General features: G+C 37.3%; 1 protein-coding gene across 7 annotated transcripts in view; it reads left to right on the top strand.

Annotated features, from left to right (window-relative positions):
• Window positions 1-14,403, top strand: part of WDR93 (WD repeat domain 93) — a 68,243-nt gene extending 53,840 nt beyond the window's left edge. For 5 of the 7 annotated variants that reach the window (XM_074234092.1, XM_074234089.1, XM_074234091.1 and 2 more), the window contains one exon: window positions 2,737-3,250. In XM_074234092.1, coding sequence (XP_074090193.1) covers window positions 2,737-2,836 — 100 coding nt within the window. In that variant the 3' untranslated portion in view covers window positions 2,837-3,250. Of the gene's footprint in view, window positions 1-2,736; window positions 3,251-12,900 lie in introns of those variants that run through there. The other 2 variants (XM_074234090.1, XM_074234094.1) reach the window with 2 other exon arrangements.
• The last annotated feature ends 336 nt before the right edge of the window (window positions 14,404-14,739 follow it).

Genomic DNA, 14,739 nt, shown 5'->3' with positions numbered 1-14,739 from the left:
GATTTTTCACAGAATCAAAAGAATAGATCCTTGAGAGTCAGTAAGACATGGGTTTAAACCCTGTTCATACCCTTATGACCCAGAGTTGTGACCCAGAGCAAGTTACATGACCTCTCTGAACTTCAGTTTCTTCATCTGCGAAATGAAGATAAAAGACTAAACCGCTTCTAAGGTCCCTTTCAGCTCCAAATCTATGATCCTATGATCCAGTTCAAAAAGTTTCCAAGCTGTATGCAATTCAATCATAGGGGAAAAAAAGAACTTTATTAAGTTTATTTTCAAAACCTCTAAAGAAAAATATTCTACGGCCTATTTCAGGAACTTCAGAAAATATTTGTTTCCATTATCTAAACCATGGTCCTTATCCTTGGGGCCTTCTTTTAAAAAATTATTTGATAATTGTATTTCAATATAAATTGAAATCTTCTATATTCATTTTTTATTCTGACAAAAGGCTCCACCAGAATCGAGCTCTCTGAGTCCCCTACGATTCCCATAAAAACTTTTGTAAATATAAAGCCTCACAGGCCCCTTGGAAATAAACCCCAGGAGCAGCTCTTCAAAGAGAGCCATAATCAAGGCTAAAGCTTGAGAGAGGAAAAAAGAAGACTAATCCTAATATATCAAGTTTGTTGGTTCAGATATGGACTAGGCTAAGTAGAGTTCTGAGGTCTGATTTCAGACACTTTCTAGCTGTGTGGCCCAGGGCAAATCACTTTACCTTTTTTTATTTGATTTCCTCAAATATAAAATGGAGATAATTATAAGACTCCCTCGCTCTTCTCCCTTTCAGGAGACGCAAAAAAAAAAAGGTTAAGAGACTCCGCTATAAGCTATCTACACATTTGTCAACTAATTGATCACCTTGCCAGAATGACTGCACAGATTTCTGTCCCTAAGTGGACTCTTGCCCATGAGTCCCAATCAGCCCCAATACAGACCTTCTCAATGCAGCCAGTAGATGGTGCCAGGTAGCCTTCATGTGGCTCATCTTATTTCATACTAGGAGGTTGTGGTCTCTGGAACACCAGACCTGGGAGAGACTTGTAGAGAGCATCTTCCCCACCCTTCTCACTTTTGACATGAGGAACCAGAGACCTGGGCACAAAATGGCAGAGCTGAGCCAGGGCTCCTTTGTGCTGCTCGGTCATGAACTTGCCCTGTCCATCTCAGGATCATTAGTGGGTCTTACTGATTTAAGAATACATTTTTTTCCACACAAACAAAATCACAAATAATTAGGTTCCCAAATGGGGTGGAAGGGGAAAAAGAGGAAGAAGGCTGAAGGGTATGTTTCTACAGCTTTTACAATATGACTTCATTGTGCTAATAACTTTTTTTTGCTTTATTTTTTTCAAGGCAATGGGTTTAAATGTGACTTGCCCAAGGTCACACGGCTAGGTAATTATTAAGAGTCTGAGGCTGGATTTGAACTCAGGTCCTCCTGACTCCAGGGCCAGTGCTCTATCCACTGCACAACCTAGCTGCCTCTATAACTTTTTCTTTTAAAACAAATGTCTCCTGACCTTCACAACAACCCTGAGAAGTAGGTACAATAATTATTCCCATTTTGTAATAGAGGAAGCTAAGGCATACACTTGCCCAGATTCAACCAGCTAGTAAGTATCTGAGGCCAGACCTCTGTTTAGCCCACATAACTCTAGTCCTTCCCTTTTCCTCTCTCCTAAATTTCAGATGTGATCATAATGTTCCTGGGCTTAGAAGAACTGCTAATGGGGCTGTTTCAAGGGAGCTGTGAAACTTTACAATAAACTTCTTTGAGAGTCCTAGGAAGCCTTGCAGATACTGCCTTGGAGTACATTGGCTTTACTAGGCCATTTAAGATACTGTCCTATTGAAGATACCCAGATGAGAGTTGAAAGCTATTAGACCCCATCCAGAGTTCTTTACACATTTATGTGCCCCATAACTGTTTCTCTTGTCACCATTAGTACAGAATCTCTGCAATAGGCCCTTCTGCCTGGGGTGCAGGGGATCTCCTAGCTGTAGGTCTCTCAGTGCCAGCTGGGAAGATAAGGGCCTTGGAAGAGTGAAGTTAATTTGTGGGTCAAAGATTACATGTATATGTGCCACTGACTACCTTCAACCTCCAGTCTTTATTATAGATTCTAATTCTTGATGCCTTCTAATAACATTTCCTTGGCCTTGATCAACAAATTGCCTTAATTTCTCTCACCTTTGTCCCTCATTTTTTCATTAGTTTCCTTTGAGAAAATTAGTAATGTACATTATCACATGAGGAAATTTTGTACATACCTACTCTCTTGGGACTCAGTGTGTTTTCATTTCCATCTTTTGCTTTCCCTTGTTCCTGAAGTCTAAAATAACTTCATTTCAGGCTAAAGTAGGTGAATTTTTAAGGGAATTGAATTGTAGGAGATAGTGTCAGTCAAAATTTCAAACTTGAATATTTTCCTGAATTGCCTAAAAGTGTTCCACCCACTCAGCAACTTTTGTTAAAAAAAATTATAAAATTTAAAAAATTATTAGTATTTTTAAATAGAAAAAAATAAAATTTGGGTATCATTGTAAATGTGAATCCATTCACATTTGATAGATTTTGACTTGTGTCATACCTTATTGAAGACTATCTTCATCTGGTGCCTGAATTAGAGATTCAGTTTACCAATTTATAATCACCTTGCAGAATGAGCAAAATTTAGCATATAAACATAAAGAAATTGTCTCACATTTCCATGGTTCTATTGTTGGCAGACTTAAGAAAACTGAAAATAGCCAGGAGCGTAGGTCAGACTACTGGCATCAACTACGGCAAAGCTCCATGATTCTAGAGAAAGAAAGCCGCAGAAAGTGAGGTGATCGCCTGCTCTTCAAGGTCCTATGAGAAAGGTACTACAGCTGTATAGTTCCCAGTAGGTCACCTAGACAGAAATTTATTGGTTTCATAGTCAAGAGACTTTGTTTTTTATTTTTATGATTTAACTATCTCACCACAAACAGTTGCTTACTGAAGGACTTCATTGCTGAAAGAATATGATATCAAAAGGCTAACATTTTATTTAGCATGGTACTCGGGAGATGAGGAACATTTTTCCCAAAAATTAGTTTTAGGACATCAGTCTGACACAACAAGTAGAAGCAATTAGAATGTAAAAAACTACTTATAGTGACTCTAACTGCTAGGTCTTCCTTCTCTAATCTATACAGATTGTACTGAAAATAAACTCAGTCAAACAAATAAAGAGCAATTTATTTTCTAGTCACCAAATGTTGTTTGGTTTGTAAATTCTTGTCCAAAATCAAAAGCAAACCCTAACAGTATTGGATTCTACAGAATTCTTTGGAGATATAACTATATTTTTTCACAACACTAATTAAAAACCCTCAATTCATAGTCATCAAGACACTTGTCAAATTGGATTTGGTTCTTGTTTGGATTGGAGAGAAGATAAATCAGTATCTAAGTCAAGACATCAATCTTCTGTGCACTCCTTCAGACAAATAAGCCAACACAAATGCTGTATACCAATAGAAAAGATATTAATACAAGAGAGAACATACTTCCACCTTCTGGTACAATTTGGGTAATTATAATTCTTGAAAGGCTTACTAGAAAAGTGACTTCTTTAAAAAAAAGCTAAATGATCAAGAGAGGCTCCTGCATTAGGTTAGATTTAAAAGATTTGTATTCTCTGTGCTTCATCTCAGAGTCAGAGCTGATCTGAACACAGGCTGAAGTATTTTATATCACTTTATTTTTCTTGTGATTCCTCTATCTTTACCAGGGGAGGGGAGATTATGTTTACTTTTGCAGCAAAACTATTGTAGTATTATAAAAATAAATAAATAAAACAGAAAAAAAAGATTTGTATTCTCAGGACAATAAATTCTACAAAATCATTAGGTATAGAGACTTGTTCACCAAATCAGTGTTGAAGGGACAAATTTAGGACAAATACTAAGACTAAAAGATTCATAGAATTCTAGGTTCTTATCTTTTTGTGCATACTAAAAAATGTAAACTACAAAAAATGAAATATATAAATGATAGAGTAATAAATAGGTTATTAGGAGCAATAGAATATTTGATGGTATATTCCTAGGGATGGAACCAACATGGCAAAGGAAAGGTAGGGATTTGCCTGAGCTCCTCTCTCAAATTCTCCTTCAAACAACTTTAATGCCTTAAAAAATTAAAAATGAAATAAATTTCTTAAAATGAATTCTTGAGTAGCAGAATTCACAAAAGGATGAGGTAAAACAATTTCCCAGCCCAAGACAACTTAGAAGGTAGGCAGGAAAGGTCTGTTGCACCAGGGTGAAGTAGAGGCCTTGATAGGCTCTGAATTGACAGCCACTACGACTCCAGAACCCTCAGCCACAGACAGTAAAAAGTAAGATAACTTGGAAAGAGATGATGGGAGATCCTTTGCTGGCATTGCCCATTCCCAGAGCTGGGTCTGTTCTAGACTGCAGTCTCAGGACAATGAGGAGCACTAGTACATCAGAGCTTGTGGCTTCCAGGGCAGAACAGAGTGCTTGTGGTCATCACAGACCAGAGCTTAGTCCATGAGAGTAGTAAAGACATCTCTCCTTAGGTCATACTACTTTGGAAGAACTGAAAACTTACAGACACTCAGAACTACCTCTGAAAACAGCTGCTCAAAAAAAAAATCCTGAAGCAGTGGTCCATCCTTCCCAGGACCAAATCCCAACTTTTAACATAAAGTTAAAAGTCAAAAAGATAGACTGGAAATGAGCAAACAACAAAAGAACCTGACCACAGAAAGTTATTGTGGTGACAGAGAAGATCAAAACACAAATTCAGAAGGAGACAACAAAGTCAAAACTACTACATCCAAAACCTCAAAGAAAACTGTAAATAGATCACAGGCTCCAAAAAGGATTCTTGGAGGAGCTCAAAAAGAATTTCTAAAATGAAATGAGAGATTGAAGAAAAATTTGGAAAATAAATGACAGTGATGCAAGAAAATCATGAAAAAAAGTGTCCACAGCTTGATGTAAAAGGAGGCACAAAAATATGGAGAAAATAAAACAGAATTAGTCAAAGGGTAAAAGAGAAATCCACTGATGAGGAAAAATATCCTAAGAAATAGAATTAATCAAATGGAAAAACTTACTAAAATTTAGCTAAAGAGAAGAACTTTAAAAAATCAGAATTGACTTCATATGGAAAAAGATGTCAAAAAATTAATGGAAGAAAAAAACTCTTTAAAATGTAGAATTGGGGGCAGCTAGGTGGCATAGTGGATAAAGCACCGGCCTTGGAGTCAGGAGTACCTGGGTTCAAATCCGGTCTCAGACACTTAATAATTACCTAGCTTGTGGCCTTGGGCAAGCCACTTAACCCCATTTGCCTTGCCAAAAACCTAAAAAAAAAAAAAAGTAGAATTGGAAGTTAGTATGGCAGAAACTTGGATTAGACCAATACCTCACACTCTTTACCAAGATAAGATCAACATAGATACAGGATTTAGACATAAAAGACAATATTATAAGCAAACTAGGAGATCAAGGAATAGTTTACCTGTCAGATCTATGGAAAGGGAAGTAGTTTATGACCAAGGAAGAGGTGGTGAACATCATTAAAAACAAATTAGGTAATTTTGATTACATTAAATTAAAAGGATTTTGCACAGACAAAACCACTGTAACAAGAGAAGAAAAAATGTAGTAAATTGGGAAACAATTTTTACAACTAATATATCTGACAAAGGACTCATTTCTAAAATATGTAGAGAACTGAGTCAAATTTATAAAGAAACAATGCACTTCCCCAATTGACAAATGGTCAAATGATATGCAAAGGCAATTTACAGATGAGGAAATCAAAGTGATCCATAGTCATATGAAAAAAATGCTCTAAATCATTACTTCTTAGAGAAATGCAAATTAAAGCATCTCTGAGGTACCACCTCATACTTCTCAGACTGGCCAGTATGACCAGAAAGGACAATGATCAATGTTGGAAGGGATGTGGGAAATCTGGGACACTAATACATTGTTGATGGAACTGTGAATTCATCTAACCTTTCCGGAGAGCTATTTGTAATTAGACCTATAGGGCAACAAAAATTGCATACCCTTTGATCCAGCAATACCACTCCTGGGTCTGTACCCTGAAGAGATCATGAAAAAGGGTAAAAACATCACTTGTACAAAAATATTCATAGCAGCCCTGTTTGTGGTGGCAAAGAATTGGAAATTGAGTGAATGTCCATCAATTGGGGAATGGCTGAACAAATTGTGGTATGTTTGTCATGGAACACTATTGTTCTATTAGAAGCCAGGAGGGATGGGAATTCAGAGAAGCCTGGAAAGATTTGAATGAACTGATGGATGAGTGAGATGAGAGAACCAGAAGAACATTTACACCCTAATAGCAACATAGGGCTGATGATAAATGTTAATGGACTTGCTCATTCCATCAGTGCGACAATCAGGGACAGTATTGGGGTACCTGCAATCAAGAATACCATCTGTATCCAGAGAAAGAGTTGCTGAGTTTGAATAAAGACCAAAGACTATTACCTTTAATTTTTTAAAAAAAACTGTTATTCATTGTAAAGACTGGCAAATTGCCTTCTGTGGGGGGGGGGGGAGTAAGATTAGGGGGAAAATTATAAAAATCAAAATAAATAAAATCTTTATAATTCAAAAATAACTTAGGTAATTTTGCTATCTCTTATATTTTATATTTTTTCCTTAAGGATATGATTTTGCTCTCAACACATTCAACTTAGATCAATGTATAGCATAGAAACAATGTAAAGACTAACAGACTGCCTTCTGTGGGGGGGGGAGAAAGATTAGGGGAAAAGCTGTAAAATTAAAAAATGAATAAATAAAATTTTTTTGAAAAAAAAAGTAGAATTGTGCAGTGGATAGAGCACCGGCCCTGGAATCAGGAGTACCTGAGTTCAAATCTGACCTCAGACACTTAATAATTTACCTAGCTGGGTGGCCTTAAGCAAGCCACTTAACCCCCCATTTGCCTTGCAAAATCCTAAAAAAAAAAGTAGAATTGGTCAAATGGAAAAGGAGGTACAAAAGTTCACTAAAAAAAAATTAATTCCTTAAAAATTAAAGTTGGATAAGTGGAAGCTAATGATTTTATGGAAAATCAAGAAACAATAAAATCAAATATTGAAAAATAGAAGGAAATATGAAATATCTCATTAAAAAACAGCTGACCTGAGATTGATTAGAGATGATCAAAAAAGGAGCTTAGGCATCATCTTTCAAGAAATTATCAAGAAAAACTGATATTCTACAACCAGAGGGTAAAATATAAATGGAAAGAAGCAACCATTCACCTCCTGAAAGACATCCCAAAATGAAAACTCTGAGGAGTATTATAACCAAATTCCAGAGCTCTGAGGTCAAGGAGAAGCAGCCAGAAGGAAACAATTCAAGTATTATTGAACCACAGTCAGCCACACAAGATTTAGCAGTTTCTAGATTGAAGGATCCAAGAGTTTGGAATATGATATTCTGTAGGGTGAATTCTGCTTCAATACTACTGATCAACCAAGTGATTAGTGGCATGAATTGTACAATTATATTTAATATAGTGAGGGGTATACTGTGCCAGGTATCCTCACTTGCCTTTACCAGAATCATTCCACCCCATAGTCTGATTAATAGGAAACAGGACTATTAGAGATGGTCTGGCTGCTGTAGGAGTCTCTTGGCCTTACACCAAGAATCTCCTACCCAGAAAAACTGAGTACAATTCTTCAGGGAGAAAAATGGATATTCAATGAAGCATTCCTGTTGAAAAGACCAGAACTGAATATAAAATCTGCCCTTCAAATGTAAGACAAGAGAGAAACATACAGGAAAGAGAAATCATAAGGGATTGAAAAAGGTTACTGTTTGTAATCCTACATGGAAAGATGATACTTATAACTCCTAAGAATTTTGATTATTAGGCAATTTAGAAGAGTATAGTAAACAGAGAATACACGTATGAGTTGAATATGGTGGGGTGATATCTAAAAATAATAAAATTAAAGAGTGAGAAAGAAATGTACTGAGAGAAGGGGGAGAGGTAGAATGGGTAAATTATCTCACATAAAAGAGGTACAAAAGAGCTTTTACAGTGGAGGGGAAGATGAGTGGTAGGATGGAGCACTTGAACCTTACTCTCATCAAAATTGGCTCAAAGATGGAATAACATACACACTCGGGAACAGCAATTTATTTTACCATGCACAAAGTATCTTCTCTGATTTGTTCATGGTGACATCAGAAAAGCCAATGATTCTCTCCCAAAATATAACTTTTGGCATAGTAATCATAAAATGAATCTAGTTTGAATGAATCATGAATCTTATCTGAATGGAAGGTTGGATTTGAAGTCAAGATGATGGAGCCTCAGGAAGAAATTTGGTGTTCTCACCCAAAAACTCCTTCGAACAGATCTAGAAAATGCACCAGTCAAGGCATTTTCCCCATTGGGAAATCCAAGAAAAATTCACAGTGAATCATTTCTCCAGCCCAAGTCACCATGGTCAGACAGAGAAGTCTGAATACTAGAGGCAGAATCTGCAGCACATAGAACCCTCCAGCTCAGGGAGAGGCTGAGCAGTAGGAGCAAAAGACCCCTATCAGGCCATCTGGACCTCCAACAGTATGGGGAGACAGGTGTCAACTGGCTGCTTTGTCACCATACCAGTTCTGGATCACAGAACTAGTCACATAGGACTAAGGACGGGACCAACAGGAGCAGTGCTCAAAGGTGAGGAGCCTGCAACAAAAAGAAGCCTTAGACCACAGGTGCAGAGCAGAATCTCACTGGAGGTTCCAGAGGAGTCACCAGGCCAAGAACACAGGCCAAAAGCTTCAGGCCAAAGAGCTTCGCAGCTGGCCAGTAGAGATTAAGTCCAACATTCTGTTGTCACTTTTACCCACACCCATGTCAAAAGCTTGCAGTTCTCAGACCAGGGGGCAGCCATCAGATTTTACTCTGGATCAGAGCACTTTGAGAGTATTTGAGGTTAATAGCCCCCCCCCCCCCGTGTAAACTGGGGATCCCAGAATTCTTTTCCTCTCCCTGGGTTACCAGAATTCTTTTCCTCTCCCTGGGTTACCAGGTGTCCCATTTGTATCTTCTCAGGTGAAATGTCAGAAGCCTCAGAAAAGTGTTAGGAAAAAAGTTTTATTTTATTGGTGGCTACTTAGCTTCCTTGATACAATGATTTCCAACTTAGAATTTCATTTCATAGTTAAATGTGTAGAAAAATGGTACTGCTCATATCACTAGCAACAGAGGGAGAAACTACAAAGCCCTGGCCAGCCTTCCGATGTGTTCAGAGCTCATTAAGTAGAGATATGAAATATGGGGTGGGGGGGCAGGGATTGACTAGAGCAGGGTTCAAAGGACAGATTGCTAACTTATCTTATTATCATGGTTTAACCTAGTGGGAGAAACAGAAACCTTATTTCTATAAAGCAGCTATAAAAAGTGGTATGGTTCCAGAGATCTAAGATCATAAGGAAATGAGTCTCTGGATATGGAAGCATCATACACATATCCTACAGAAATATGACCTATAGCCCTGGTTCTTCCTCTGGTTATTGTAATTTTGCCATCATATTATCTACCTTTAAATGTTTTGAAAAAGGTACTAATTTTATGATTCAGTTTACAAAGCTGCTTTCTCCAACGCTGCTATTTTAGAAATCTAGCAAGCCAACCCCCTTAATTTTACAAATGAAGAAACTGAGACTTTGAGAAGTTGAGGTACTTGCCCAAGGTCACACATGTAAAGTGACAGGGTCAGGAGTTGAATGCAGGTTCTCTGGCTCCTAAACCAGCACTCTTTCCACACCTCTGTTCCTGAATCTTTTTCTTCCTTTTTCCTTCCTTCCTGGCTTAGCTTATGTCTCATCTCCTTTGATAAACCTTTTTTTAATTTTTCTTTTGCTAAATTATTGCTGATGCCTTTCATTGCTCCATCATGTTCACTTAGAAATATTTCTCTCCCCTTTTGTTATCTAGCAAGTCATCCTTCGTGAAAACTATTTTTAAAGGGGAAAAAAGCATTTAACAAAATCAACCAACATTTCAATCAAGTCTAGTAGCATAGGTAATAATTCCTCTACTCAAGATCCTCTGTCTCTAAAAAGAAGGTAAAGGGGGTACATTTTCTTAGCTCTTCTTGAGGGCCAAGTTTGAACAATGTTCAGATTTTTGTTTTACTATGCTTTATGTTTAGATGGATGTAAATAAGGTAGCTAGGTGGCACAGATGACAGAGTGCTAGCCCTAGAGTCAGTTCAAATTTGACTTCAGATACTTTCTGGGTAAGCATGTGATCCTGGCCAAGTTACTTAACCCTATTAGCTTTAATTTCCTCATCTGTAAAATGAGCTGGGAGAATAGGGTTATAAAGAATCAGATATAACTAAACAACAAGCCTCTAAGCCTCTTCTCTCTCTCTCTCTCTCTCTCTCTCTCTGATTGTTGTAGTTGTTTATGTTGCTTTCCTGATTCTGCTTACTGTATTCTGAATCAATTGATGTTTTCAAATTATTCTCTGAATTCTGCATATTTATTATTGCATATAGTTGAATATAATCCATTTCCATGCCATATTTTATTTAGTTATTCTCCAGTCTAGAGACACTTAACTTAGTTTCCCCTCTTTTTGGTTACAAAAAGTTTTGCTATGAATATTTGGGTATATATGGGACTTTTTATGTCTTTTACCTCATTGTGGTTCATACATTGGCAATAGAATCTTCATGTCAAAAGCTATTACTATTTTTGTCATTTTCAGTGCAATTTCAAATTGTTTTTGAGAATAGTTAGACCAATTCACAGTTTCTCCAATACTTTATATGCAGGATTTTGAAACCTCTCTAACATATCCTCTTTCCATTTTTTTTAATTGTCTTTGCCAAATTGTTGGGGATGAGCCAATAACTGAATTGCCTTTTGTTTACATTTTTCTTACTATTAGTGCTTTGGAACATCTCTCATAGAGAAATCTTTCTTGATCCTTCCAGCTACTAAACCTCTCCCCTTCAAAATTGCTTCATATTTATTTTGAATAATAAACATGTCTATGTTGTCTATCCCCTATCTATGTAAATTTTTCAAGGGGAAGGACTGTGTTTCACTTTACTTTGGTATCCCCAGGGCCAAGCACAGAGATCTAAGCGCTCGTTAATTGATTGACCAACAAAAAAGATTGAAAGATCACACAAGTGGTGTCCTAAAAATCTAGGGAGGAAAGAATATTGGGAAGGGAGTTATTGACAGTGTAAAATGCTACAAAAAGGTTACAAAAATGCTACAAAGCAGATTAACAATCATTTAAGGTTTATAAGATACTTTAGATGTTAACCTCACTTGATCCTCAGAAGAGCCCCATGAAGTAGTTTTTATTACTCTTTTCTGAGACTGAGAGGTTAAGTAACTTGCCCAGCACCATAAAATTCATGGAGGCAAGTTTGAACTCGGGTCTTCCTTACCTAGTGCAAAAAAAAAAAAAAAATGAGGGGCTGCTAGGTGGCGCAGTGGATAGGGCACCAGCCCTGGAGTCAGGAGTACCTGAGTTCAAATGTGGCCTCAGACACTTATAATTACCTAGTTGTGTGGTCTTAGGCAAGCCACTTAACCCCATTGCCTTTCAAAAACTAAAAAAAAAAAAAAGAATGAGAACTGAGAAAAGGCCATTGCTCTTTTGCAGATTGTCTCTGTTATTAGACTCTAGGTTTCTTGAGAACGAGGACTGTGTTTTTGCTTTTCTTTGTAACCTCAGTACTTATCATAAAACATGCTACATGGTATGCATCTAATAAATGGTATTACCTGACTTGGATCTATATCCTCCAAAACATTTATGGCAGACTTTCCATAATAATGAAGAACCAGAAACAGAGAATGGCCATTGATTCAGGAAGAACTAAACAAATTGTAGTACATGAAAGTAATGGAATATTACTATGTAGTCAGAAATACTTAAAGACTATAGAGAAGCATGAAAATCTTGAAACAATGCAAAGTGAAATAAACAGAGCCAGGAAAACCAAAATCACAATGACTATAATAACACAAATAGAAAAAATTAAGAATACACCATTTGACACTTAATTTTGCACAAGTATAAAGACCAAGCTTGGCTCCAAAGAAGATATATGAGAAAACATTTCCTCTTGTGCCTTTGCAGAGTATAGAACATTGCATATAACATCAGATTTTTTTTAATATTTTGCTTAATTTTACTGATTCTTTTTCTTCCTCTTGAAAAAAAAAACTTGTTTTAAGAGGTAACTCTGGGGGAACAGATGTAAAAGCAAACTATCAATAAAAAGTATTGCTTTTTAAATTTCTGTTTACTTTATTATATCACTATGTCATTTGCTTTTCCAACTACATACAGTGGTAGTTCCTGCCAGTCATTTCTTTTGCAAGGTTTTGAGTTTTACAATTTTTCTTCCTCCCGCCCCTTCCCTCTCCCCTCCTCCAGACAGAGAGCAATATGATAGAAGTGTTTAATTTTTTTAAACACAATAGTAACATTAGATAGCATAACTTTATTTGGGTGGTGAAGAAACCAAATGATGAGGCTGAGAAGTGAGTAGCAGGAAAAGGAAGAATGAATGAAAAATCTATTAAATGCTTCCTATGTACAAACAGAAAAAGTAATACAGTTCCTGCTCTTGAGGGTCTCACCTCCTGATGGGGGAGGCAATACTTGGAAAGTTTCACTTGTGAGACAGAAAGGTCCCCTCAGTCTATAAGCTGTAGTGGTCAAGCAGATGGTAATGCCTCCTCTTTTAATATCATTTCCACTGATAAAATATATTGGTTTCTAACACTGAACCATTTGACAGTACCAAGGACTCTGGAGTCAAGAACTTTGTCTTCTGGGTCTTCCAATAGGTGAAGCTGTCACCCACAAAAACAATCGACAGACTGAATTTCCACAGGATTTGTTTCCCCAGATGAAGAATGTGGGTTCTGAGCTAAGAAACATTGCTATTACCGATGGGTGCTCTTGGATTCAGGGTCCCAGCTCACTCTCTGGGTCTGAAAAAAGATGGTGGTCAAGATGCTGGTGGCGGTTTCACTTGTCTGGTGCATGGGGCCTCATTTTTCTCCCTCAGGAGCCTTGCTGCTTTAGCTAGACTGGCTTGCCTGTCCCAAAGGTGGTGACTCATGGGAATGGCTGGCCAACCCTTTACCCACAAGGAGCTCCTTCCCTGATGATGGCTGGCTGTGGAGCCCGGGCTGAAAGGAAAACTGGTGGTCTGTGTGATTCTAAACTCCTTGACTCTTGGACTAACTTCCAACAGCCAGTTGGTAGCAGTTCTTCCACTTGGTGGTCATGAGGAAGGTGGTCTTCATAGAGACTAGTCCCCTCAAAGATGACTGTGAGAGCCAAGACAGAAATATGACTGGGGCGGGGGAGGAGGGAGAGTACCATTCTCAGGCTTTTGGGGTAAGGGACTATCTTGAGGTCCAAAGGAAGTCAGTCCTCAAGGTTGTGGTGATTTGACTTGCCTGACACATGCTATCATCTATCTCTCCCCTAGGGTACTATGTACCTCAAGTGAGAGAGGGTGTAGTAGACTTTTTCAGGCCTTTAGCTATAAAAATTCCCAGTCTTATCCCCTTCTGTCACAGGAGTTCAGTCAAGTTCCCAAAGGTTGGTCAGAAACAAGCACCCTTCCTTTTGATTAGAACAGAATGGGTCTCACAAGATGAATAGGCATGGAATGTTTGTGATTTGTTTCTCAGATCTCATTACATTATCTTCCCCAACTCACCCCTCTCTGGAACTTCCTTATTTCTGTCAAATCTATCACCATTCTTCTAGTCATTCAGATTCATCCTCCACTTCTCATTATCACTCACCTCACAGATGCAGTAAATTGCCAGTGCTGTGGTTTCTATCTGCATCTTGTCTCCTCTACTTACACAGAAACCCTGGTATTTCATACTCTTCTCACTTCTCATCAAGATAATTTCAATGATTTCCTAATTAGCCTCCCTGCCTCAACTCTAGATTCTACCGATCATCCTTCACACAGCTGCCAGACTGATTTTCCTAAAGTGCAGGTCTAAGGCTAAGTATTACTTCATCTATACATTATCTTATTAAAATTTCTGTCTCTTAATAAAGAACCATGAAATCTGAATGCTGATCAAAGTATACTCTTTTCCATTTAAAAATTTGTTTTATGCTCTATGATGTTATTTTTACCTTCTCATGGTTTTGTTCTGATTCGTCTTTTACAACATGACTAATACAGAAATAGGTTTAATATAGTTATACATGTATAACTTATATCAGATTACTTGTCATGGAAAAAAGGAGGGAGAAAAATGTGTAACTCAAAATCTTACAGAAAAAAATGTTGAAAACTAACTTTTCAAAAATAAATTTAAAGATAAATAACATTTCTGCCTCATGTATATTTTCTAATGTATATAATTATTAGTTTAGAAATTGATGTGTATAATTAATTTACAAATAAGTAAATAAAAACAAATTGAAATTGCAAGATCAAAAATTTTAACGGATGGCATATGTGATCAAAAAATTTGGAGGTCACTACTTTAGATTGTGACTTGGACCAGAGAGTGACCAAAGTCCCTTCCAACTTTCAGATTCTGTGATTGTGTAACTCTGTGGCAATACCTTGAGAAGACAGAAGGGTCAAGACTAAAGCTTTTTGTTTTGTTTTTAAGCATAGGAGAGACAGCTAGGAAGGAGGG

Source organism: Macrotis lagotis, chromosome 4 (assembly GCF_037893015.1).
Source record: "Macrotis lagotis isolate mMagLag1 chromosome 4, bilby.v1.9.chrom.fasta, whole genome shotgun sequence".
NCBI lineage: Eukaryota > Metazoa > Chordata > Mammalia > Peramelemorphia > Peramelidae > Macrotis > Macrotis lagotis.
This window is presented reverse-complemented; position numbering and strand designations above follow the sequence as displayed.